The 24,466-nt window shown below is 35.7% G+C and overlaps 1 protein-coding gene and 1 pseudogene across 16 annotated transcripts in view; one reads left to right on the forward strand and one right to left on the reverse strand.

Moving 5' to 3' along the window:
- THOC2 (THO complex subunit 2) overlaps window positions 1-23,787 on the forward strand; it is a 116,109-nt gene extending 92,322 nt beyond the window's left edge. For 3 of the 16 annotated variants that reach the window (XM_078064426.1, XM_078064435.1, XM_078064441.1), the window contains 16 exons: window positions 685-826; window positions 1,284-1,441; window positions 2,333-2,461; window positions 2,814-2,945; window positions 3,031-3,215; window positions 3,725-3,903; window positions 4,148-4,250; window positions 4,919-5,349; window positions 5,584-5,642; window positions 7,056-7,172; window positions 11,949-12,086; window positions 12,429-12,498; window positions 12,581-12,738; window positions 14,780-14,856; window positions 15,343-15,388; window positions 20,853-22,411. In XM_078064426.1, coding sequence (XP_077920552.1) covers window positions 685-826; window positions 1,284-1,441; window positions 2,333-2,461; window positions 2,814-2,945; window positions 3,031-3,215; window positions 3,725-3,903; window positions 4,148-4,250; window positions 4,919-5,349; window positions 5,584-5,642; window positions 7,056-7,172; window positions 11,949-12,086; window positions 12,429-12,498; window positions 12,581-12,738; window positions 14,780-14,856; window positions 15,343-15,370 — 2,106 coding nt within the window. In that variant the 3' untranslated portion in view covers window positions 15,371-15,388; window positions 20,853-22,411. Of the gene's footprint in view, window positions 1-684; window positions 827-1,283; window positions 1,442-2,332; window positions 2,462-2,813; window positions 2,946-3,030; window positions 3,216-3,724; window positions 3,904-4,147; window positions 4,251-4,918; window positions 5,350-5,583; window positions 5,643-7,055; window positions 7,173-11,948; window positions 12,087-12,428; window positions 12,499-12,580; window positions 12,739-14,779; window positions 14,924-15,342; window positions 15,389-20,339; window positions 22,412-22,964 lie in introns of those variants that run through there. The other 13 variants (XM_078064429.1, XM_078064434.1, XM_078064427.1 and 10 more) reach the window with 13 other exon arrangements.
- Window positions 20,667-21,480, reverse strand: LOC118529613 (tyrosine-protein kinase Fer pseudogene; annotated as a pseudogene).
- Window positions 23,788-24,466: the final 679 nt, after the last annotated feature.

Here is a 24,466-nt window from a genome sequence, read left to right on the forward strand (position 1 = left end):
AGGTAGATTAGGTTTGGAAATAGGGAGGCAGATTGGCCACTCAAGAGCTTCAGCAAAGGTATGAAGTAATTTAAGATTTAAAGAGACCACTTTTACTGTAGTGAATGGGCTTAGTGATAAATTTGAATGGTTAGGATGGGATCAGATTATGTAGAGAAGTGAAAGTTAGAAAAGAAGACTTGATAAAATTGAGAGCTATATTAGATTCCTCAGCAGGGAAGTGATAATGGTAAAAATGGTACTTTAGAAAGATTACTCTTGACAGTGGTTCGAAGGATACATTTCTTAGGGGAAGGGACTGGCATCAAGGCTGGAGTTCAGCTAGGTGGCTCTTAGGGTAATTCATTGTGAAGTACTGAGAACATAGACTATTGGTGGAGGTAGTGGGAATGCATGAGACTTGTAAGCAATCGGGATGCTGGAATGAAGGAGAAGGAAGAGTCAGAGATGACTTCATGCCTGAGACTAAAAGTATGAGTGCTAGGAAGGTAGCCTGTTTTGATGTGAAGACCAGATTTTGAATTTGTTGAATGGCGGTGAAAGCACATCCAGGTAGACTCCTCAATATCCCTGTGAAGTGGTTAATATAAAATATCAGCCCTGATCTCTTTTTGAATTTTTTAATTAAAAGGAAGGGAGGTAATGTGCGTGTAGTTAGAAAAGTATCTAACTTATACTTCGTAGCCTCCAAATAAAAAGAAAAAAGAGAAAGAGCGTTGTACTGCCCTTCAGGACAAGCTTCTTGAAGAAGAAAAGAAACAGATGGAACATGTACAGCGAGTTCTACAGAGACTGAAACTGGAAAAGGACAACTGGCTTTTAGCAAGTAGGTTGTTGGAATTGTTACGTTCCTGCTACTGCCAAATTACAAAAGCAAACCTCTATAACTTCAGAGGTGTTGAAGTGTATTATGTTTGTATTTCAGCTCCGTGTTCACTATCCCATTCTTTGGTTATTCATTAATGCAGAGTCGACCTCACATGTTCACCAAAGGAACTGTTTTAGTTTGCTGGTGAAATTAACATAACTACAATATTGGCAGCTTACCATTCAGCTTTTCTGTATGAAATCATGTTTCTGGAGAAGTTATAGATAGAAAAATGTCCACAGAGTGAAAGTGAAAGTTTTATCCCAGACATGACCTTTTGGTTACAAACTATAAGGAGTTTGTGGGTTTTTTTATAGCATTCTCTACACTAAAATTAATATGTTGTCATGTTTAGTGGTCTTGAGGCACTTGAGGAAGAAGTTTACCACTTAATATATTCTTCCCTTATTTTTAGAATCTACCAAAAATGAGACCATCACAAAATTTCTACAGCTGTGTATATTTCCTCGATGTATTTTTTCAGCAATTGATGCTGTTTACTGTGCTCGTTTTGTTGAATTGGTACATCAACAGAAAACTCCAAATTTTTCCACACTTCTTTGCTATGATCGAGTAAGTTCTTTTTATTGCAACCTTTAAAAAAAAAACTCACACAAAGATAGCTAAACATTATAATCTATAGAGGTATTATTGTGTGTGTGGTTAAAAGCATGAACTCAAGAGCCAAGTGCCTGAACTTGAATCCTAGCTCTGCTGCTTTCTAGCTATATGATCTTTGGCAAGTTTTTTTAACCTCTCTGTGCCTCAGTTTTCTTATCTGTAAAATGGGATAATAGTACTTGCTTCATAAGATTGTTGTGAGAATTAAATGAGTCACTGCACACAAAAGTGCTTTGAATAGTGCCTGACATGTAATAAGCACCCCTAGTTAATCTAGTAACTCATAGTATGGGTTTATATGTTTGTCATAATAGAACTCTTTTCTTAACCTTCACCCCCTCAAAAAAACAACAAAACAGCTTACACCTTCACACATACATAAAAGCAGGGATGCTTTTCAGTATGGTTACATTTATGTATTTTTGCATCTGGCTTTTTTCTTAATAGTAAATACTGTATTTGTGGTTTTAAAATGTAGTATATGTCACAGCATGTCAGCTGCCTATTTCTAGTTTCTGTCAGCCTCGCCTCTGCTTACTGTCCCCCTAACCCCAGTAATATCTATGGCTAAGCCTTTGTTAAAGAAGTTATGTTGTAATAATAATGATAGTTTTTTCCACTGTCATTGTAAATCAGTTTTTTCAAATAAAAGTTTGTTGTTGTTGCTTTATGAATGTGCTGTTTCCTCACAAAGGCCAGAATCTTTAAAGATTTCTGGAATTGTGACTATAAAAGGGGAAGATACATTTTGACTAAACCAGTTTATTTGCTATAAAAACCTTTTACTTTTTGAATTAATTTTGACCTTGATTTGTTTTTATTTTTCAAACATTTTTCCTGTAGGTTTTCTCTGATATAATTTACACAGTTGCAAGCTGTACTGAAAATGAAGCTAGTCGGTATGGGAGATTTCTTTGCTGCATGTTAGAGACTGTGACCAGGTGGCACAGTGACAGAGCCACGTATGAAAAGGTATGGCTAATAAACACCCTTACATTTACATGTATCTCACAGCAGCTTTCAGTAATCTTTAGGTTCAGTTCTGAAAGGGAAGCTGAGTTTAAGATTCAGTTGTAAAACAGTGTTTAAAATTTAAACATCATTCATTCATTATTAAAAAGTGCTTTTTAAAAAAATCTATCTCAAACTGACATTCCAGATTCCCAGCACTGAATAAGTTGAACCTTTCTGTGAAAACTACCTGTCATTCAAATACACATCTTGTTTTTGCGTGGAATCATTAATCTAGTCCACTTAAGTTTTCAGCTTCTGCTATTTTAGGGGCAGAATTTTTCTTTAACAACCTTTTTTTTTTTTCTTCAAGGAATGTGGAAATTATCCAGGATTCCTTACTATATTACGGGCCACTGGATTTGATGGTGGAAATAAAGCTGACCAATTAGACTATGAAAATTTTCGACATGTTGTACATAAATGGCATTACAAACTAACCAAGGTAAAAAAAATTATGTTTCTCAAAGGTGGTTTTTCTCTTTATACTTATACTTTTGTAATAATAGATCTTAAAATGTTTGTTGTAGGCATCCGTACATTGCCTTGAAACAGGCGAATATACTCACATCAGGAATATCTTGATTGTGCTAACAAAAATACTTCCTTGGTACCCAAAAGTTTTGAATTTGGGTCAGGCTTTGGAAAGAAGAGTGCATAAAATCTGCCAAGAAGAAAAAGAGAAGAGGCCAGATCTATATGCATTGGCTATGGGGTAACACAATTATACTTTAATGTGATTTATGAGACTAGATGACAGAAGGATTCTGAAGACTTTAAAATGTTTTACAGTGTTGAAGTTTATCTTCTGCCTTACTTCAGGAGATTATGGGAGATTATGCGATCATGTTCCCACAGGCTGGTGAGAGTTGTCACTTCTGATTATCAGCTTCCGGTCTATACTGGATGATAGTTTCAAAAGTCATATACAATATGTCTTGGTTTGGAGGAAATGTAATTTTATTATCGTCAGTTGAGTTTTGGATCTTCAGTAGTGAAAAAAAGGCATCTTAGTTTAAGGATTAGTTTACATTGAAATTTTTATTTTTTAAGAAAGCATCTGGGGCTCTCTATAAAGACCTTCAGGAACTTATTGAAAATTAGTATTTTTTATCTCTGAAACCAAGTAGCAGAGTGAATAATTTGCTAATTTTATTCTTTTAAACTCCATGTTTGTGCTTTTGATTTGTATTTGTATATTTAAACACTTTGTGCGACTTTCAGCTACTCTGGGCAGTTGAAAAGTAGAAAGTCATACATGATACCTGAAAATGAGTTTCATCACAAAGACCCCCCTCCGAGGAATGCAGTTGCCAGTGTACAAAATGGGCCTGGTGGTGGGCCTTCTTCATCGTCGATAGGAAGTGCGTCTAAGTCGGATGAAAGCAGTACTGAGGAGACTGGTATGCTTATTTGTAGAAATTTATAAGTAATACGTTTTGTTTCAACAAACTAAGCTGTTTTATATCACATGACAAATAAAATGTTGGCTTAGTATTATAGTTTATTCCTTAGGTAGGAGTATGTAACTGTCAAGAAGAAATTAGCCCCTTGTTTCTTTCTAATTAATCTCTAATCATTTTGCTGTGAAATGATAGTTTATTTACAATTAGGGGCTTGTCAAATAAAACCTTACCTTTATTTCAGATAAATCAAGGGAGAGATCTCAGTGTGGTGTGAAAGCTGTTAATAAAGCTTCTAGTGCCACACCGAAAGGGAATTCAAGCAATGGAAACAGTAGCTCTAACAGGTAGGAACACTGGCTATATGTCAGAATTCTGAATTCTTATATGATTAACCTCATTAGACATGAATGAAACAGGGTGGTAGTTGAATACTATGAAAGTCATTTGTGTTGGACCTTGAAATTTTGTGTGTACCCCTAATTGGTGATGCGCTAACTGTCCTCATTATGTTTTATATAATGCTGAGACTGACATTGTTTCCCCTGCTGAGTTATGCAGATGAAGGTAGGTGGTGAAGTTAGAAAAACATTTTAGGATTGAGTGCTTGCTGTGGGCATTCTGGGTAAGGATAATGAACATAAGAGAAGCCTACACTGATTTAGACCAGTGATCCATCCAGCCAAGTAATCCAGTTCCTGATAATAGCACCCTTGATCGGCTTGTGGGATAATTTTTGGTTGTGACCTTGTAATCCTCAGAGGTTATGAACATATACAAAGAACGGCCTGACATCACTTTAGTCGTTCTTTTTTAATCTGCTGTTCATGAATTTGGTCATTTATTATTTACTGAATAAAGAAGTACTTCCTTTTTACTTGTCTTTAAGGTCTTTGAGTTTTCAAAGGGCTACTCTTCTAGTATTTTTGAAGTCAGTAAGAAACCCTTTAGGATTTATAACATGGAATATGTTTTATGACTGTTTGTCTTAAAATCTTGTGTTTTTATTCTTAAGCAGCAAAGCTGTTAAAGAAAATGACAAAGAAAAAGGGAAAGAGAAAGAAAAAGAGAAAAAAGAAAAGACTCCAGCTACTACTCCAGAGGCCAGGATACTTGGTAAAGATGGTAAAGAAAAACCGAAGGAAGAGCGGCCAAATAAAGATGAAAAAGCAAGAGAGACGAAGGAAAGAACACCCAAGTCAGACAAAGAGAAAGAAAAATTCAAGAAGGAAGAAAAAGCTAAAGATGAGAAATTCAAAACCACTGTTGCCAACGTAGAATCAAAATCGACTCAAGAAAAGGAAAGAGAGAAGGAGCCATCCAGAGAAAGAGATATAGCAAAGGAAATGAAATCAAAGGAAAATGTTAAAGGAGGAGAAAAAACACCAGTTTCTGGGTCCTTGAAGTCACCTGTTCCCCGATCAGATGTTGCAGAGCCTGAAAGGGGCAAGTTCGCCTTTATTTATTTATATATAGTTTACTTTCGGTTCTTGTTAATGTATAGTTAGTTCTTGTCTCCTTGTTTCGGCAAGTTATCTAGGGACTTTACTTGGTGGGGGGAGCGAATACTTGATGACCTTAAAGGTGATTTTAAAAGTGATCTTAAAAGTGGTGATTTTTTAAGTGTTTGGAAAAAGTAGAAGTCTATCTTACCGTGACCATTTCTTTTTGTACCAACAGAACAAAAACGCCGCAAAATTGATACCCACCCTTCTCCATCACATTCCTCAACAGTAAAGGTTAGTATAGCCTGAGGAAGGCAGCGTCCATGTTAGGCTCACCTGGTTGGAATACGTGTCCTGACTTCCTTCAAGTCTTGTGCCAAGTATTCACTGGAGCCACTGGAGGTTTTATATTGCATTAGAAAATGAATTTTTTACATATTGGTGGACTGATATTTTTTTCCTATTGAGTATTTTTATTATAAAAATATTAAAACTTCAAGGACCTAGCACTAATTTTGTAGTGTTTCAAAGTGCAAGAAAAATTTTACCCAGAAGTGCCTCACTGCTTTAAGCAGTCTTTTTTGGAGTGCAATGGTAGCTACAAGCAAATGAATCTTTTCAGCAGAATGAAGCCTATTTTTCAGCATAAATATTGAAGAATATATAGCCCTGAAGACTTCCTGGATGATACAGGATAAACAAGATACCTCTGAATTCATCAAGCTTCTTGATGAGCATCATACCGATGTGTGCCTTCTAAGAAGGAGTCTTGAAAGGAGTTCCATTTTAAAGTCTCCTTGGTGATCAGTTCTCCTGTAGTTGTGTATATTCAGTGAGCATGCAGCTTCTGTTGTATCTTCCCTTGGAGGTTTGTTTATACCCATTGGGTTCCCAACAAGTTGAACCTTGCGTTACGATAAAAGCAGATGTGGCATCCAATCCTACCACCCAGCAAAGAGAAACCCCAGGCATTCAACTGCAGCACAAAATCGTGGGTGTAGCCTTCTTGAAGACTCAGGGTAGCCATTCCTTGCTCCATATTTAATTTTAATTCTAAAGTCATCTAATTTCATGGAATCTTTGAATTTGCAGTACGTTGAACTTTTAAAACTGTAAGTTAATTAATTCTTCATCAAGAGCACTGTGGTGGAATACCGTAATTGATTTATTTTTCTTTCTTTCTTTTTTTTAAGTGCTTTTTTTGTGGGAGGTATGAGATTCACCATCAGAGGCACTTTGCAAAAAAGTGACTACTCTTGTAGAGAATACATTTTGTTTTCTTGTTAATATAATGCCACTGAGTTTTTTGGCTAGGATTAAGAATGTATATTTATGGTAGAGTCATAAAGTAAAGTTTGAAACCTCCCAATTAAAGAACAACTATGAAAATGTAAGATAATGTTCTTCCACAGTGACCTCCACTGTTTTAAACTTTTTGTGGAGGGAAAAAAGTGTTTTGCTTTCTTAAGCCTCTTAACATTACTTATAGTTTATGTACAGTGTTATGAAAAATGTGGCATTGACATTTATTTTTAAATTATGAGCAGAGAAAGATTTTTATTTGTTACATTGAGCACATATAATTTAGTTTTTTTAACATTACAGTTCCATTACATGGTTTTGCTTTTGTTTTTTTATTGTTGATATTCATATAATAATTGACATCACAAGATTTATCCTCACAAGAAGTAGCTGGTTTATTTCCAGGTTACAGCCATACTTCCCAAAGTTCCTCTGGGTTCTGAGAACTATGCCAGCTCACCTGTCATCTCCATTCATTTTCTACAGGACAGTCTCATCGAACTCAAGGAGTCTTCAGCAAAGGTTTGAGTCTTTTAAAATCATCATGCCTAAGTAAAACAAAAAAATTCTTCATTTATTTAGTAGATACCTTCACCCTAGTAAATTCAGTAAGCTAGTGAATAACCTTTAAAAATACCTATCACAAACTGAAACAATGGATGACAACGGTCCCTTTTAATGAGATTGTTATCAAATGCGTGTAATGTGGCAACATTTCTATAATCTCTCTTTGCTTGCTGTGTTATGCATTATCCTTTTATGCTTCAAAATCTGGAAATAAGTTTAAGGTTTGGGGAAGCGGTTGTTGGTTTGTTTTGGGGAGTAAGCTTATTTAATTTCTCAAAACAAATCCGTTAGGTTGTTTTCTGACTTTTTTAGACAACCCAAAAGACCAGAAAAGAAATTTGATGCATTCACGTACTGTTCTAAAAACTGAGCCCATCTCAATCCATAAAACTCTATTGCCTCTGCTGAGCTACCTTTTTGGTAGTTGTAGCATAATTATCAAGAAATCTGGTTAATGTCAACTAATCATTCTCTTGGAGGGGAATACTCAACTTGATGGTCATGTTTACATGTCAGTATTAATTCTTGCCTATTACTCTACTTTCTTGAGTATTCTTCTACTAAAAATAATGTGCAGTTTGTGTATCTTATTACAGAGTTCACTTCATTATTGTAGTTGAATTGTCCATTGTTCATGTTATTTTGTCTACTTATTATAAAATTTGTACCCTCTTTCACTTTGATTTTCTACTTTGCCTCCTCTTATATCTGCTAAGTATTATCTCTTACTGGTGGACCAATACAAAATGAAATTTTGAAACAAAGCCAGTTGACATTACTAACTGCTTTTAGATCTGTAGCTTTATAATGAAATGTCTGTGGATATTGGGCAATAAGCACTAAGTTTTTAATAGTTTAGGTTAGCCAATATGCCTTTGTCCTGAAACTGTAGCATTGTTTTTAGAGTATACTGTATTAATCAAAAGAGTATTAGCTGTACTGTGTGAATGCTTTCTTTTAAGGTAAAACTTTTTATTGGCTAAACTAAGTATGTATTGCAATACAGTTGGTTTTCATAACCAGTTTGGGATTGTGTATGTCAGTCTTAACCATCAGTGGCTTATGTGGGCTATTTTAAATTCATGGGTTAACAATGTGACCTTGTGAGTATTTATTTCCTGAAACATACTTTGAAGCAGTTTGAAACCTGCTGTTATAGTTAACTGGAATTTCTCATCAATGATGAAAATTATGGTTCCTTACATTTGTGAAAGTCTTTTGAAAATAAAACATGTGAGATAAACATGTTATTTCATGCTCATAACAGTGCTGTGAGGTAGATAGGGCAGGAGGGTAGTGTCTTTTGGACAAATAAGAGACTGAAAAAGTTCTTGATCTTTTCCCAGTGGCATATAACTTGTTAGTAGTACCAAAACTTGGACTAAAATTAAGGTTCCTCAAGTATTCTTACCACAATGAAAAAAAAAATTGCAAAAAAGTATATGGTCCCTTGATTCTTAGCACCCATTTCAGCGGTAGTCGAAATGGGTTCCTAACTCCTTTAGTGTGTTTGCCTTGTTTTTGAAATTATAGTGCTTTAAGTCAGTCTCCCTATCCCCCTTTGAAAAAAGATAGTGATTTTCTGGATATTTAAAATTCAATAGATTTATTCCACATTCAATCAGAAATTTTTGAAAATGGCATCTGAATGCACTTGTAAAAATCGTGTGACTCATACCACTTTTCAGATCCTTAGTGCTCAGTATGGTTAACTTGGTGATATGATTAGGTGTTCAATAACTATTTGAAATGAACTCTTATGCCTTTGGACTTTGGTAAAGCATCCACAGATTACTGGTCTGCATTTTTATATGTCTAGGAAAGTTCAATAGCATATGAATGTCTTACAAAAAAAAAAAAACAACCACAAAAAAACGTTACCGGACTTTGAGTGATCTTTAAAATTGACGATCTATATCAACTCACTGTTTCTGGGGTAGCTTTTACTTTTTAGAGGATTTGAATGATGTGTGTATATTTTTTGTGTTCTCTTGTCAGTTGTACATATAAAATTGTTTCTGTGCTTTAATTTTTTAGTTACGCTTTTTCGCTGGGATCCTCTTTTTTATTAAATTACTTACTATTTTCACCTTCTAATCCATGGTAAAAGTAATACATGGATTTGGCTTTTCAAGTGGGATTTGTTAAAGGAAAGGGAGAAAAATCTAGCTTAGTATCCAAATTGTTTCTGTTTACCTTCCACCCCCAATTTCCAATTGGCATATTTCCAGCAGTTTGGTCACTTGTGTTTTCACCTAGCAAACTTGGCAGCTACATTTGATGAAAGTGTGAAAAGCATTTTCTTTACCCAAACTTCTCTGTAATTGAGGAGGGCAGCAGTGACCACTCAAAACAGAATTCAGGTTTTAATTTTGTTCATCGTCTTAAAACAAGGATTTATAATCAAAGGGAAGCCTACAAGTGAGGCCATCTTTATATATGGTAGCCTTAATAAAGTCAGTGTAGCAATGTTAACAGATTTTGAAAATCAGTCATGTTTTTTGGACCTGTTGATCCCAATGTAAAGAATAAAAGCAAATCAAAAGCAAAATCCATCAACACTATATGCAGATCAATTTAACAAATCATTTTGTTTGGCAAACATGTATTTAGTACTTGGTTGTGTACAAGGCAGTAGGAAGTGTGTAAAAGTAGAAAAGACACATTAGCTTCCCTGCCATACTGGAAACTGTTATGGACAAGAATAAGTGACATGAAATTAATAGGGAATACCTTTCACAGGAAAAGGTTAATATAAAATAATAACAGGAATTCACTGGAAAGTGAGTTGCAGAGTTGAGGGACGATTGAAGTGCTGATGGCTTTTGAGCTGTCTTCGAAGGCTAGCAGGATTTTAAGAGATTAAGATAAAGTGAGCTACCATTCTGGTGAAGACAACTGCTGGGAAGGACAGGGTGTTAGGGAGCCAGTGGTAGCCAAAGCATAGAGTGCATTGGGTTGCCCCATAGTAGGATATAATTGTGCAAAGATTGTGAAGAGCTTGGAAATACCTAAGCTAAGGAGTATGCATTTTATTCCGTAGGCAGTGAGAGACTGCATGTTACTGTGGAAAAGAGTATTGTGATCAGACCTATTCTTAGAAGGGTAGGAAGAATGGCTAGAATAGGTACATTTCTAAAGTAAGAATATATAGGTTTCTCAGGTCCTTGCAATACAGAATTCAAGTTAGGCACAATTAAAAACTTCATTCTTGAGGAGTGTGTGTGTGTGCGTGTGTGTGTGCATGCGTGTGCTTGTGTGTACTTATTTGTAATCACAACCCCCCCTTTTTTTCTTTTATCAGGAGAATTAAGCAATACTTCCCTTAGAGAAATCTTCTTTGAGTATTGCAGGAATATATTATTTCTTTTGTCTTATCATTTTCATAAGTAATATTAACTTAAGATATGAATAAACCTCACAATTAGAAAAGCTTGAAGTGTTGTATAGGGCATTAACCCAGCAAGAGTACCATTCGGACAAGCACTTTTATGACTGTTTCTCATTCTCTTGCTCTTTGTTATTAATAAAATTTTGTCTATTTCAGTTGATCATCAACTTTTAAACATTGACATTTTAAAGAATCTACTTCTGCATTGCTAATGGCAGTATTTCTGAGCCAACTGAATTGAAAATATTTGGTGGTGTTAAAAAAGTGTTTCTTTAATTTTCAAACTGATGGTCTTTTTTTGATGTATTCCTTTGACTACAAAGGATTTCCTCATGTAAAACTATTTGACTTTTGACTCACTATTGTTTTCATTCCTAAGGTATATCTAGGATTGTGTAGTTATGTAATGAGTTATATTTCATATTCTGCTGCCTAATACTTGTAATGTCTTAAATTGAACATAAGCTTGTAGCAGTTATAAATGCTGTAAGGATAGGTATCTGATTACTTCCTTAATGTTTTCTTTTATACTAGATTTCCATATTTACAACTTGCGTAAGTTATTAAGGTTGTCTCTTAATTATTTAGGTAGCACATCCTTGATCTTTGGCTGTTTATTGCCTGTGGGCCTTTTGAAACAATAGGCACACATCAGTTCATCATTTTTCAGTCTGAGTTTTTTTATCATCCTCAGCTGACCAAATAGTTTTCTGAGCTATTTAGAACCAGTGAGACAAATTTCACAGTCCGTTGTGATTATTTGGTAGAAATTGGAGTGCTTTCAGAAGTAGAGAATATGCAGCCTTTACATTTATAAAAATAATTTAGGATAATGTATGCATGGTATATGCTGAGGCAGAAAAGACTTATTAGTAAAGTCATGGCTAGGTTTTATTTTATACTTTGGCTCACTTGCCTTGTAAGTGGATGGTAAAACTAAAATTTCTCTGATTGTGTAGAGGTTTGTATCTTTTTTTTTTTTTTTTTTTTTTTTACAGTAGAGAAAGTCATTATTTTTCACATGGACTTCTGTAGTGGTGGTTATAGATTTTCACAATGGAGTTATAAAAGGAACTGTAGCTTATAGATTTACTCATGAGTCTCAGTTAAGACAGGAATGAACTGATTGAGTTTAAATGAAAATTTTTGTAAGGCCAAGAATTGAAGTCTTTGCATAATTTGTGCCATGCTCTTGTATTTCACCTCTTGTAATCCAGACAGCTGACCAGTTTTGACTTTGGGTCTAACTACCAATTGTCTTTCATTAAATAAACAATCAAGCAGATGATGCCGATACTGGAAAACTAATAATCTTTAGTAATATTGCCTTAATTTAACAGCTCTACATTAATCATACTCCTCCACCACTGTCCAAGAGTAAGGAGAGAGAAATGGACAAGAAAGACTTGGACAAGTCGAGGGAAAGATCCAGAGAAAGAGAGAAAAAAGATGAAAAGGACAGGAAAGAGCGGAAAAGGGTTTGTAATTTTTTAAAAACTAGTTTGGAAAGCCATTATATTATGTATGGTAGTGTGTTTGTTGCCTTTTTTAAAGTACTGGTTTGTTGCATGGCAGGCTGTTATTTGGTGTTTTAACTGGTATTTTCACCCTAAAATGTGTTTGAATTGAATCTTCTACAGTAATAAGGATCTTCAGCCTAACAATCTCTGCCAGCTCTGCTTGTCTTTCATGTCATTTTACAATGTGAAACGACTGCCAATACTCTCCAATGCTAGTTAGCTGTGCCCTTGTATAAAAGTAGTATTTTAAAACAAAAACATAAACTCTTGATCAATGTAGTTCACAATTCTTGGTTCTAGGATCATTCAAACAATGACCGTGAAGTGCCGCCGGACTTAGCCAAGAGGCGAAAAGAGGAAAATGGAACAAGTAGGTAGATTTATTAATGCTTTCGAAGCTGTCGTCAAACTGAACTGGAAGAGACTTTCATGATTCTCTTTTATACTTTTAGTGGGGGTTTCAAAACACAAAAGTGAAAGTCCGTGTGAGTCTCCTTATCCAAATGAGAAAGACAAGGAAAAAAATAAGTCAAAATCTTCAGGCAAAGAAAAAGGCGGCGATTCTTTTAAATCTGAAAAGATGGATAAAATCTCCTCCGGTGGCAAAAAGGTAAATTAGGGAAACAAAGGAACAAAAGGCTTTTTCTTGAAAAATTGACTCTGAGTATTTAGCAAATACTGAATTTTTTTGGTAATCAAATAGTCTTTGGTTAATTATTTGAGGGTGGGAAGAGGAGGCAGTGGGGGAGGGCGGGTTATCTGGGGGGAAGTCCAGCCAGTTGGGTCCCAAATTATGGGAAGAGTAGAATTAGTTTACCTCTGAAATTCCTTTTCTCTCCATTCCACCCCCACCTACTTCTATTCATTGAGCTTTACCCTTTACCCTTTCTTTTGTGTTTTTTTTTATTCCTCCTCGCCAACAGTGTTTTTGGTTTCTTTACATTCATGAGATTAAAATATGGTCGTGTATTCTTTCTCCCTGATCATTACATTGTCATAAAGTCTTTATTAATTGTAATTTTTAAACATTTTTATAACATTTTCTCCTAATAAACTTACGTGTTTGCAACTTGTATTTGATTTTCAAACTAAGTATAATGTGCATTTTCTTAGATACTCATGGATGATATTTATAATACATTTCATGCATCTGCCATAAAGTAGGCAAGTCATTACTAAGGTGTAAAGTGTTTCAAAAGCATTATTATGGTACATATAGTCATAGTTCTTAAAAGCAGTTTTGGAAAATTGTAATCGTTTTAAAATTTCTCTGTGCTTTGGGGTGCTTGGGTGGCTCAGTCGATTAAGCTTCTGGCTCTTGATCTCAGCTCAAATCTTGATCTCGGGGTCATGAGTTCAAGCCCTGCGTTGGGCTCCATGCTGGGTGTGGAGCCTACTTAAAAAATTCTGTATGTTTTAAAAGTGATGCTGCTCCTTTTAAATAAGTATTTTTTAAATTGAGGTAAAATTCACATAACATAAAAATAACCATTGTAAAATGTACAATTCAGTGGCATTTAGTATATTTACAGTGTTGTGCGATCATCATGTCTATCAAGTTCCAAAACATTTTCATCACCCCAAAGAGAAACCCCATACCCATTAAGCAGTCATTCTCTATTTCCCTCTCCTTTTAGCCCCTGTCAACTACTAATTTGCTTTCTGTCTCTATGGGCTTACCAGTTTTGGATATTTTATGTAAATGGAATCGAATAATAATGTGGCCTTTTGTGTCTGACTTCTTTCACTTAGCATAATATTTTGAGAGTCTTCCATGCTGTAGCATGTATCAGTACTTCCATTTCTTTTTATGGCTGAATAATACTCCATTGTATGCATATACCACATTTGTTCATCCATTTGTCAGTTGATGGACTTTTTTGTTGTTTCCCTTTGGCTATTGTGAATAGTGCTGCTATGAATGTTTGTGTGCTGCTCTGAAGTGTTTGTTTGAAGACCTGTTTTTAGTTCTCTTGTGCGTATACCCAGGAGTGGAATTTCTGGGTTATATGGTAATGCTATGTTTAACTTTTTGAGGAACCGACAAACTGTTTTCCACAGTGGCTGATCAGCTTATGTTTTACCAGCAATGTACGAGGGTGCCAATTTCTCTACATCATTGCCAACGCTTGTTATTTTCTGGGTTTTTTTTTAATTATTAATTTTTTTAAAAATATAGCCATCCTAGTGGGTGTGAAGTGGTATCTCATTGTGGTTTTGATTTTGCATTTCCTTAATGACTAATGATGTTGAGCATCTTTTCATGTGTTTGTTGGCCATTTGTATACCTTCTTTGGAGAAATCTCTTCAGATGCTGTGGCCATTTTTAAATTGGATTGTTTGTCTTTTTCTTGCTCCGTTGTAAGACTTCTTTATATAGTCTAGATACTAGACCCGTATGAGATGTATGATTTGCAAATATTTTCCCCCATTCCGTACATTGTATTTTCACTTTCTTGCTAGTGTTCTTTGATGCATGAAAGTTTTTGTTTTTGATGAAGTCCAATTTTTTTCTTTTGTTGCTTGTGCTTTTGGCATCATTAAATACGTTTTTGAAGAAAATGTATGACTGATGGGTGATAAAAAGGGATTTTGAGCTGATTTTTGTATTTGGTTTTCCCTTCCCAAACTAATTCCACCATTCCTTATAGGAGTCCAGGCATGATAAAGAAAAGATAGAAAAGAAAGAGAAACGGGACAGTTCAGGAGGAAAGGAAGAGAAGAAACAATATCCTTTTCATCTTATTGGAGTTTTTAATCAGTGTAATGGAAAGCTTTGATACTGGTCATGTTTAGAATTGTACCCTTGTAGTATGTGGTCTGAATAAAGTTTAAGGGCTTATTAGCTTTTAAATAGTCTCTTCAGTTAACCCTCTCAAATGTACGAAATGTGGAAGTGGGAGACTTGATATATTTTTTTTTTTTTTTTAACTTCTGTAGTGACTGTGAGGTGGTTTTATGCCGTCAGGGGATTTAGATTCTCTCTGGTCGTATTACTACTGAGAGGAGGAAAGGGAACAGAGTGCCTTGGGCTGGGGGCATGGGGATTAGAAGGGCAAGATGATGCAGCAGACGAGCAGAGCTGGTAGAAGTTGAGGCTACCAGGCTGGTCAGAGCCAATTAGGCCTGCAAGCTGAAGGACTGCACTAAAAAGTTGAGACACCATTCCTTTTTTTTTTTTTTCAAAGTTGTTTTCCCTTAATTTGTCATCTACTCATAAGTCCTCGGACAAGCACAGATAATGAAGACTTTCAATCAAGGTGAGTGTTTTCTCACCTCCTTTCATTTAAAGATAGAAATATGAAATGAGGTCTGATAATGTTGAAGAAACTAGATACATTTTGCAAGATGCAACTTGAATTTGCACCTAACTCTAATGACCAGGTCTTTGGGTACAGATGCAAAACAAGATTCACAGTTACTTTTGAGCTGCTTTCATTTAAAGCTTGCTGATTAGCCACGCAGTTTTTTTGTTTTTGTTTTTGTTTTTGTTTTTTTTAAGCACCAAGATGTATTTAAGAACATCTGGCTTTCTCTTCACCACTCATTCCCAACTTCTCTGGATAATTAATCACTTTTTTTTAAGTACCTATAGCTTTGTGGGTGGTGCTGGTATCTGCACTTTACAGGTGAAGAACCTGAGACTCTGAGGGGTTAAGTTGAAGAGGCTAGCAGAGATATTAGCTGACAAAACCAGTATTCACAGCATAGGTTTTCTTGCCCTTTAGTGTTCTCTGTTCTTCTTTTTGCCTTTTCATGCAGACGTGTTATCCAGAAATTTTTGTTCTAAGTTTTTATGCCTCATTTGCTACCACAGCCCATGTTTTGCAAGGCCAGAAAATAGGGTCTGTGCTTTTCGTTCTGGAATTTAAAATATGCAACTTCGTTTTCAAGGTAATTATGCCTTGTATGAGATTTAAAAAGTGTTTAACCATCTTAAATAAATTGTATGTGGACAGTAGTTCACTCTGTCTTAGTGAAGAGAGTGTTCAGAACTTAAGATAGTCTTTTTTGAGTACTCAGATCATCATCTGAATAGCTCTTGTTTGGTGATGCTTTAGGATTATTGAGATTTGTAGGATGATTTGCCCTCTACATTTAATTGTTTGAGATGGCCATATTTGAAGTTGTCAGCTCTTTTGTAGCCCATTTTCTTGCTTCCATTATAGCTGTCATTTTTTAATGATACCAAGTATACTTGCAATGATATCAAGTATACTTGCTGTCTCTACCCTCCCCCTAATATTTGCTGCTGCTTTTATGAAACCAGAGAGATAACCAAGACTGTTTACGGTTGTTTAAATTAAGAGTCAGAAATGTATGAGAGCCCGTTCTGTATAAGGTATGAGTTTTAGGGCATGGATTTTGTCCCATTTAGTTTGGCTGCAGAGCAGGGACTTGAGTTTGCCAGCTGGGTAATATCCTAACAAGTGGTGTGTGCCTTGCTTTGTTATTCTCTGCTTGTTATCTAAGTAGTAGAATAGGCTAAATGAGAGTTATGAGAGAACATTTAGAATTTAGTAGATTTTCTTGAAAACCTTTAGAAAGATTGCCCATTCCTCAGTTCTAGTCATCCCCTGCCCCAACAACTAACTAGCTGTCTTCCCTAGCGAACTATAAACTCTTCATCTTTTTTTATGCTTCACTTTACTCTTTTATTTTGGCATTTTGCTTTTTACTTCTTGCTTTCACATGGTCTCCTTATTAAAGAAAACAAAAAAACCTATCACTTATCTCTTCATTAGGTATGGGTCAACCTTTGTGACTGACCACTTTAATGTGATTTTATATATATTCTCTTTACTCAGTACCTAAATATTATTCTTTGGTATGTGAAGGTTTTACTACAGATTTCTTTGAGTACTTATTCACACAGGCCATGGGTTTGTACTTTACCTCTCTCTATAAGCTTTCAGGACCAAAGGCATGAAAAGACTGGTTTGGGTGTTAGATGTTAGGTCGGTGGTCTTAGAGCAAACCTTCTCAGTTCAGATATCCTTTTAAGATATATTTGGCTTGATGTTCATCCTGTTCACTTTCTTCTTGACAACCATGTCCTATACTTTCTCCTTGGGTAAACTCTTAATTTTGTGAGGCTCTGGTTGATTTTTTCCTTCTTCTGGCTGTGCTGGCTGCCTCCTTCTATTTGGATACATTTTAGGATTAGTCAGGTCTTTCTTTTGTTCTTTCTTTTCCTTTAGAAGTCTCATCATTTCTGATTGGCACCATTTACCTTTAGGCTCCTTCACATCTGCAGCTCCCTGCTCCCTTTTTTTAGTTATTTTACATTCTACAGAAAAGAGAGCTGCTGCATAATGTCACATTTCCATGATTCAAAGATGTTATTAATTGTTAAGATTCATTGTTGGTTTCTAGAACTAGTTTTTGAGCAGAGTGGATAGGAAAATGACATTGATTTGTAAATATCACCTTGATTTCAGGAAAATTAAAATGATCACATTAGAGGTAAGAAAATACAGTATATAAATGTGACCCAAATTAAATTGCTTCCAAAGTCTTCTGTCGTCTTTTCCTATCTCATGATTTTTAGTTGTAAAATCCTTTCTCCTTGTTCTCTGTATCTTCTGTTACTTGTTACTGCTAATGTTTTTGTCCAAATTCATCTTATCTTTCCTTGATTTAGTCTCTTGAGCACTACTAGTTGCTTTGCCTTTAACTTTTTCCCCTAGTTTAATCTCTAAAAACTCCTGCCTATTAAAAATTTTCTCTTAGAACCAGGTTCCTTTAGCTTCTCAATTTTAATTTGATATGTGTGATCCTCAGTTCATGAGTGTCAGGGTTAACTAACTTTTGAGAGTCCTTTTGTGAACCAGATGCCATACTGAGACTTGCTCCCAGACTTTGAGAGGCTCAGTCTTCTTGGACTTTGATTCTTGATTTCGAAGAACATTAGCAGTTAAGCTGTATCCTACCCATCTGTATTTGTAGTATACTACATTCCTGTTCTAATCCTCCACTCCAACAAGGCCTGATCTGTTTTGCAGGTTCTTCTCTCACCTCCAGTATCATAGGTATAACCTAACTCTTTTATCCTTTAAACCACACTCTGCCCAAAGGCAAATTCTCAGCCCTTGGACAGAATGTGGCTTGTTATATGTACTTTCTTGGCCTCACACAATATTTAACTTTATTTTAATCGATATGATAAAATCCAAATTTCAATTTCTCTTGAAGAATTGGAACATCTGGCAACATTGTGTCCTGATTTCTGCATGGCAGCAATTAGCTGGGCCCCCTAGGTGCTGCCCCCCCCTTATGTAGAGAGTGGGTCTTTTTTTTTTTTTTTTTTATAGTTTACCTCAGTCAGTCTCCACCCCACTTCATTTGTTTCCATTATATACTAGCGTCTGTAAACAATTGATTTTGTAATTCCTGTTCTGAGCCTTTTTTCTCAGTCCATACTTGGGAACTGACCTCCTAAGTGCTCAGAGATTGTTTATTTTAGGAATGTGTCGCCATGGTGAAGCACTGTCCTAGGTCCTGGTAATATTTGTTGGAGTGGGGAGTGTTCAGTTAGGTTTCTTTTTTGGTTTCCCATTGCTTATGTGTGGGCATGTCAGCTTGCCTACAGAGTCTTAGTCACAGATTCCTGTGTAATATATGAGTATGTTACATATCCCTCTCCTTAGATTGTGATCTTGTTGAAGGCAGTGACTTCATCCTTTCCTTCTAATCAAGCAACCAGGTATTTTTCTTTATTGCCTGCTGTGTTTCAGATACTCTGTTAACTCTACAGGGAGAGCTATGTGCAGAAGTATTATGTATATCTCTTTGGGATTGATGAGAAAGAGCACTGGACTTTTTTTTGCCCTCAAAAGAAGGTTCACTTTATAGCATTTGGTAGTATCCTGTTTAAGAAGAGGTTGCTTTGTGTGCTGCAACATATTTTTCAGGGCAGGTTTATTATGCTTTCATTTTGGTCTGTATGTAGTAATCATTAAATGAGTTCCAAAGTTTTGTTAGGAGATTGAAATGATAGACACAAACTACTTTTCTCTTCATTACCATCATTTATACTCTTTAGCGGGTGTGCATTCTTTGCACTGATATTCATAGGTACCAAAAAGTTGGACAGAATAGGAGGAATTTTCTATTTTCTTTTTCTCAAGTAGGGTAGACCAAATATTCAGTAGGTGCTGTGCTGTTTTTATTGGGACATAGGCCTAGAAAAGGGCTCCCATGCCACATTTACCCCTGAGTGTGACTATCCCTTATACATGCTTTTATCCTAAGAGGCACCCCTGTGTGTGCTAAGATTCAGTTCAACAGAATCCCAGTTTTAATTCTGTGTCACATTTATCTACATGGAACACCTCAGGAAGTATGTTTGCTATGATAAGAATTCCTAGGTAGCAGTAGTATAAGGAGAGTAAATGAAGGAGTAAAGTGGAATTAAGATGGCTATCCCTTTGTCTTTCTCCTATATCTTCTTCTTCCTCATAAATGTTCATTTGACTTTTTAACTGTCAGCTTCATCCATATATGCCTTTCTACTGTGTGTGTGTGTGTGTGTGTGAAATAGGATCACAAAATCCTGATAACTTCAGAAACTGGTGAAAATGAAGGGAACCAAATTCTCAGATGCCTCCTTTGAGGTGAAGACACTTAACCCAAAACAATCTTATTAATTCTGTGGGCCTGTGTTTTATAGTTTCTCTAACAAAAATTCTGTTACCCTCAAGCGGGCTCCTTTATGAGGAATCTGTGTACTATTGAAACATTTCTTAGGATCTTTTTGGTGAATTTGATCATAAAATCAGAGTGTGTGTGTGTGTGTGTGTGTGTGTGTGTGTGTGTGTGTGTGTTTATAAGGGCATACCTTGGATAAGAAGGCTGAATTTATATTTTTCTTCTCTACTTTGATCACCGGTCTAGCTGTTCTTTTCTCAAGACCACTCTACTATTCAGACTTGCTTCTTGCTGTCACAACTCTCTATAAAGTAACATCATTTAAAACCAGCTCCTCAGCTCTGAGAGTGTGCTCTTTGAGGGCATTTCATGCATAGTTTTCTGATGCCCAGGAGGAGGGTGTGGTGGAACCTAGGGAAGTTGCAACCTTACTAATACAGCAGGGCCTATTTCTGGGGGTGTTGGGGGGAGGGAAGAAAAAAACCTCAGGATGTCCTGTCCAGATAATACTCAGTAGAAAGTGATGTTTACAAAGGTAATCTTGTCTTTCTGCAAACACAGTATTACCAGTGCAGTCGATAGCACCGAAAGAATAGAGATGTCTAGGATGGAGGACAGCCAGCTCTGGACCCAGCCTGAAGTAGAAACCCTGTGAAAAACATCAGCAGTCCTAGGTGTGAAAAAGATAGATCTGTGTTATCGCTTGCATTTAGCGCCTGTGCTTTGTTATTTACAAACATTAAAGTGGCACATATTTTTTAAAAAATAAAAAAACAATAACCTTAGGAGAATGTTCCAGGTAATGTGGTATAAATGCATTGTTAATGAGAAGAAAATATTACTCTGCTGGAAGATAGAGTCCTGAAGGCTGAGTTTGGCACTGTTTCATCACCATATGACTTTTCTTCTTGATGGCAGTTCTTTCTGAAGTTCACTGAACTTGGGGCAGTTTTCAAGTTTGTAATCCCAACACTTCAACATTGTATTGATAAATACGCTCTGGACACTGCTGAGAGACTGACATCCAGTATCTTCTTTCCACTTGCTCTTGTGCTTGCTGATTTGTCATTCCAGGGTATGGACAGACCCCTAAGCTGAAGGTCTCCCAGAGGAGGATGCCAAAGCTCCATGCGTCACTCTCAGAACGATATCTCCCATAATTAAGAGCTTCTGGTGCTGTCCATTTAATGGGAATACTGCTTTAAGTCAGAAGATGAATACACACCACCATCCTCTTGACGAGACATTCCAAAGTCACTGATTTTCAGAACATTATTTTCACCTCCAGGCAGTTTCTTGCAGCAAGGTCCCTGTGTATACAATTTTTACTCGAGATTCGCCATCCAGAAGCAGCATCTAATGAAAATTTCACTAACTGTTTTAGTTCATCCTTCTTTCTCAGAAAGGAGAGGAAATCGCCTCCTGGAACCAGTTCCTTAATGATGTAGATAGGCTGTATTTGTGTGCGAACTTCTATAAGTTTGACAATATCGGGATGATTATATTGCTTGAGGATTTTGGCTTCTTGTAAAAATTTTAATTTCAGTTCCTGGGAAAGATCATCTTTACATGTTTTAATGGCAACAGCAGTTTTATCCTTTAATGTGCCCTTAAATATGTCAGCAAAAATTCCCTTGCCCAGTAATTCTCCTGTGACATCATCATGATTGAGACCCCCATTTCTTTTTCTAGTTATGGCCATACTGATACCATGATACTCTTTATTGCAACACTTTCTTTTTTTTTTTTTTTTTGCAATTTAAAAAATTGAGATAAAATTTACATAACATATAAAATTTGCCATTTTAAAGTGGTTTTTAGTAATTCACTATGTTGTAGCCATCACCACTAATTCCAGAACATTTCCATCATCCCCAAAAGAGACCCCATACCCGTTAGCAGTCACTCCTAGTTCTCCCCTTCCCTGCCCCTGGAAACAACTAATGTACTTTCTGTCTCTATGAATTTGCCTGTTTTGGACATTTCATAAAAATGGAATCATGCAATATGTGGCCTTTTGTGTCTGGCTTCTTTCACTTAGCATCATGTTTTCAAGGTTCATCCATGTTGTAGCATGTATCAGAACTTCATTTCTTTTTATAACTGAATAATGCTCCATTGTATGAATGTGTACCACATTTTGTTTATCCATTCATCAGTGATGGACAGGAACAATGATTTTTAAGTATTAAAATTGTAAGTTCAACATTAGTGTATCCACAGTTATAATTGGTAATGTCAAGGTTATACATGGTGTGAACAGAATGCTGTATAGAAATGATGTGTAAATTATTTGTCAGCATTTCATGCAAGTGTGATTACTTTCCAAGGCCCTTCTAGCTCTGGTTTTATGAAATATGTGAATGTAGTATTTTCGTCAATAAAGTTTAATGCTTTAAGCATTAGTTTAAAATTTGAATGAGAACAATGTTAGGCAGATATGAAGTTATTTGCCACATGTTGTAATGATCATGTTTTGAATTTATTTCAATATGCAGTATTTGAAAATGTCAGTACATAAAGGAAAGGAAATGAGTATAATTAAGTCAATATATTTTTAAAGCAATTTTTATAATTTAGCAGACATTGCATCTTAATATAAGTCACTATTAAAATCGTGTCCTTGTGAAAAATGTGATGTCATTTTTCTCTTTTTTTTGTTGATCATGTAAAATCGGTTCCTTTTCATTGCTCTGTGTTCTGTTTACTTTTGACAAGCTATTGCTTGCCCCTGTGGAATATTTTCTTGTTTCTATTTAATTTTATCCTCCCTCCCCTCCCCTGACTTCTCCCTCTCTCACAGACAAAATATTCAGTGGTTTTTTTTTTTTTTTTCTTCTTCAAACTCCTCCTAGTGTGCCTATCTTTAATGGTTTCTGAGAGGGGGAAGTGATGAGAAATACACAAATATTTCATTCTTATCTAGGGACTTATTAATTCAAGCCTTTGTTATTGACAGAACTCATTGATTTTTCTTTATTTCGTAAATCTTCCTTCTTTCCTTCCTTCTTGTTTTCCTCCTTTCCTCCTCCTTCATTCCTTTCCTCCCTCCCTTCCCTCCTTTGTTTCTCCTTCCCTCCCTCTGCCCCTTTTTTCCATCCATTCCCCCTTCCCTTTCTTCTCCCTGCCTCCTTCCTTCTCTTTTTCCTTTCTTATCTATCAATATAATCACTTTGTTTCTTTCAGGTGAGATTGGAATGAAATTGTTCAGCTGTGACCAGAAATTTATTTTCCTGAGTAGATTGCCGAGAATTATGAATCAAGAGGGCCCATTTGCATCTTCTTAAGTTATTCAGTTATCTGCTTTATTGCTCCATGCTGAAAACTTAAAATTGTTGAGTTGTGCATTACTGTATTTAACTTGTTGCTTAGTTTCTACATGTTTATTTTCAGTAAATGGCTGAAAGTGTTAACTGTTCCATATTTTTAGCACAATGTGCTGCATACAGTTCCCAACAAGCAAATAAGGTTACATGTGTACAGAATTTCACTTTAGGTCAACTAAATATTGCCTGGGTTTAATTGGGGTTTTTTTGTTTGTTTTTTTTTCCCCAATCTGAAATGCTTCCTTTTTATTGTTGGAAACTGAAAATAAACAATTATTGAACCATTTTGAATTTACCTCGTTTTAAAACTCAGTTTTAATTTATTATTTGGCCTGTTTTTAATATTAGTCACTAAAAATGAAGTGGGAGCAGTGTCTTATGCAATGCTTAGGAATCATTTTATATAGTACGTGTACAACATTAAAACCTGTTTAAAAAAGAAAAAGGTACCAGCACTCACTTGTCCCTTGCCATTTTTTCTTGTAATTATGTCAGACAAATCTGGTGGGGGGAAAACCGAAAGTTAATTGTGTTTTAATTCTACAGCTACAGGAGCTTTGTATTGCTGAACTTTCATCTGGAAAAGTTTCAGTGACATTTTTAAAAGAAAATTTTTTTATCTACTGAATTCTACCAGTGTAACTTTTTTTCTAAATAAACAATAGTTTTCTCAAATGATTGTATATCATTGTGTATATTGTTGCTTATTCACAGTAACTTAGTAAAGATAATTCAGTAAGGCTCCTAGCCCTTTCTTTTCTTTTCTGTCCTGGTCCACGGTCTACAGTGTTTTCAAATGATACCTCATCCAATAATATGAAAAAATCTTATTTGCTCACCTCTGCACCTGGGGTAAACAGTGGGCTGAAACCATGCCTAAAATTATCCATTTACTCTTTAATTCTTTGGAACTGATGATACCTATGCAAATTATTATTATTTTTTTTTTAGAGAATGACAAGGCTGTAATTTTTTAAAGGATTGAGAAATGCTGAGCATATTTGAGAATTGGCAAAGGGATATAAATCTTGATGCCCCTTTTCAGGTAATTGTAATTTGCAAAAATTGATGAGCACAATAATTATGGGAGAATGATCCATTCAGTGACTATTGAGCACCCATAATGTGCCTGGCATAAAAAGAAATTATGCATTGTTAAAATGATTTTGACATTGAGAAAATAGCTGTGGTTCACCTCAGAATCATTTGTCTGAAACATAGGGAGGAGCCCTCCAGTTATGTTGCATTCACATTTTAAAGAATACATGATTGTGAGTTTGAACCAGAAAGTTCACTACTTGCTTAGCATCAGGCTCTCTTCTCCTTGTCCCTCAAATTATTGAACATAGGTGAGCTTTGGTT

This window comes from Halichoerus grypus, chromosome X (genome assembly GCF_964656455.1).
Source record: "Halichoerus grypus chromosome X, mHalGry1.hap1.1, whole genome shotgun sequence".
NCBI lineage: Eukaryota > Metazoa > Chordata > Mammalia > Carnivora > Phocidae > Halichoerus > Halichoerus grypus.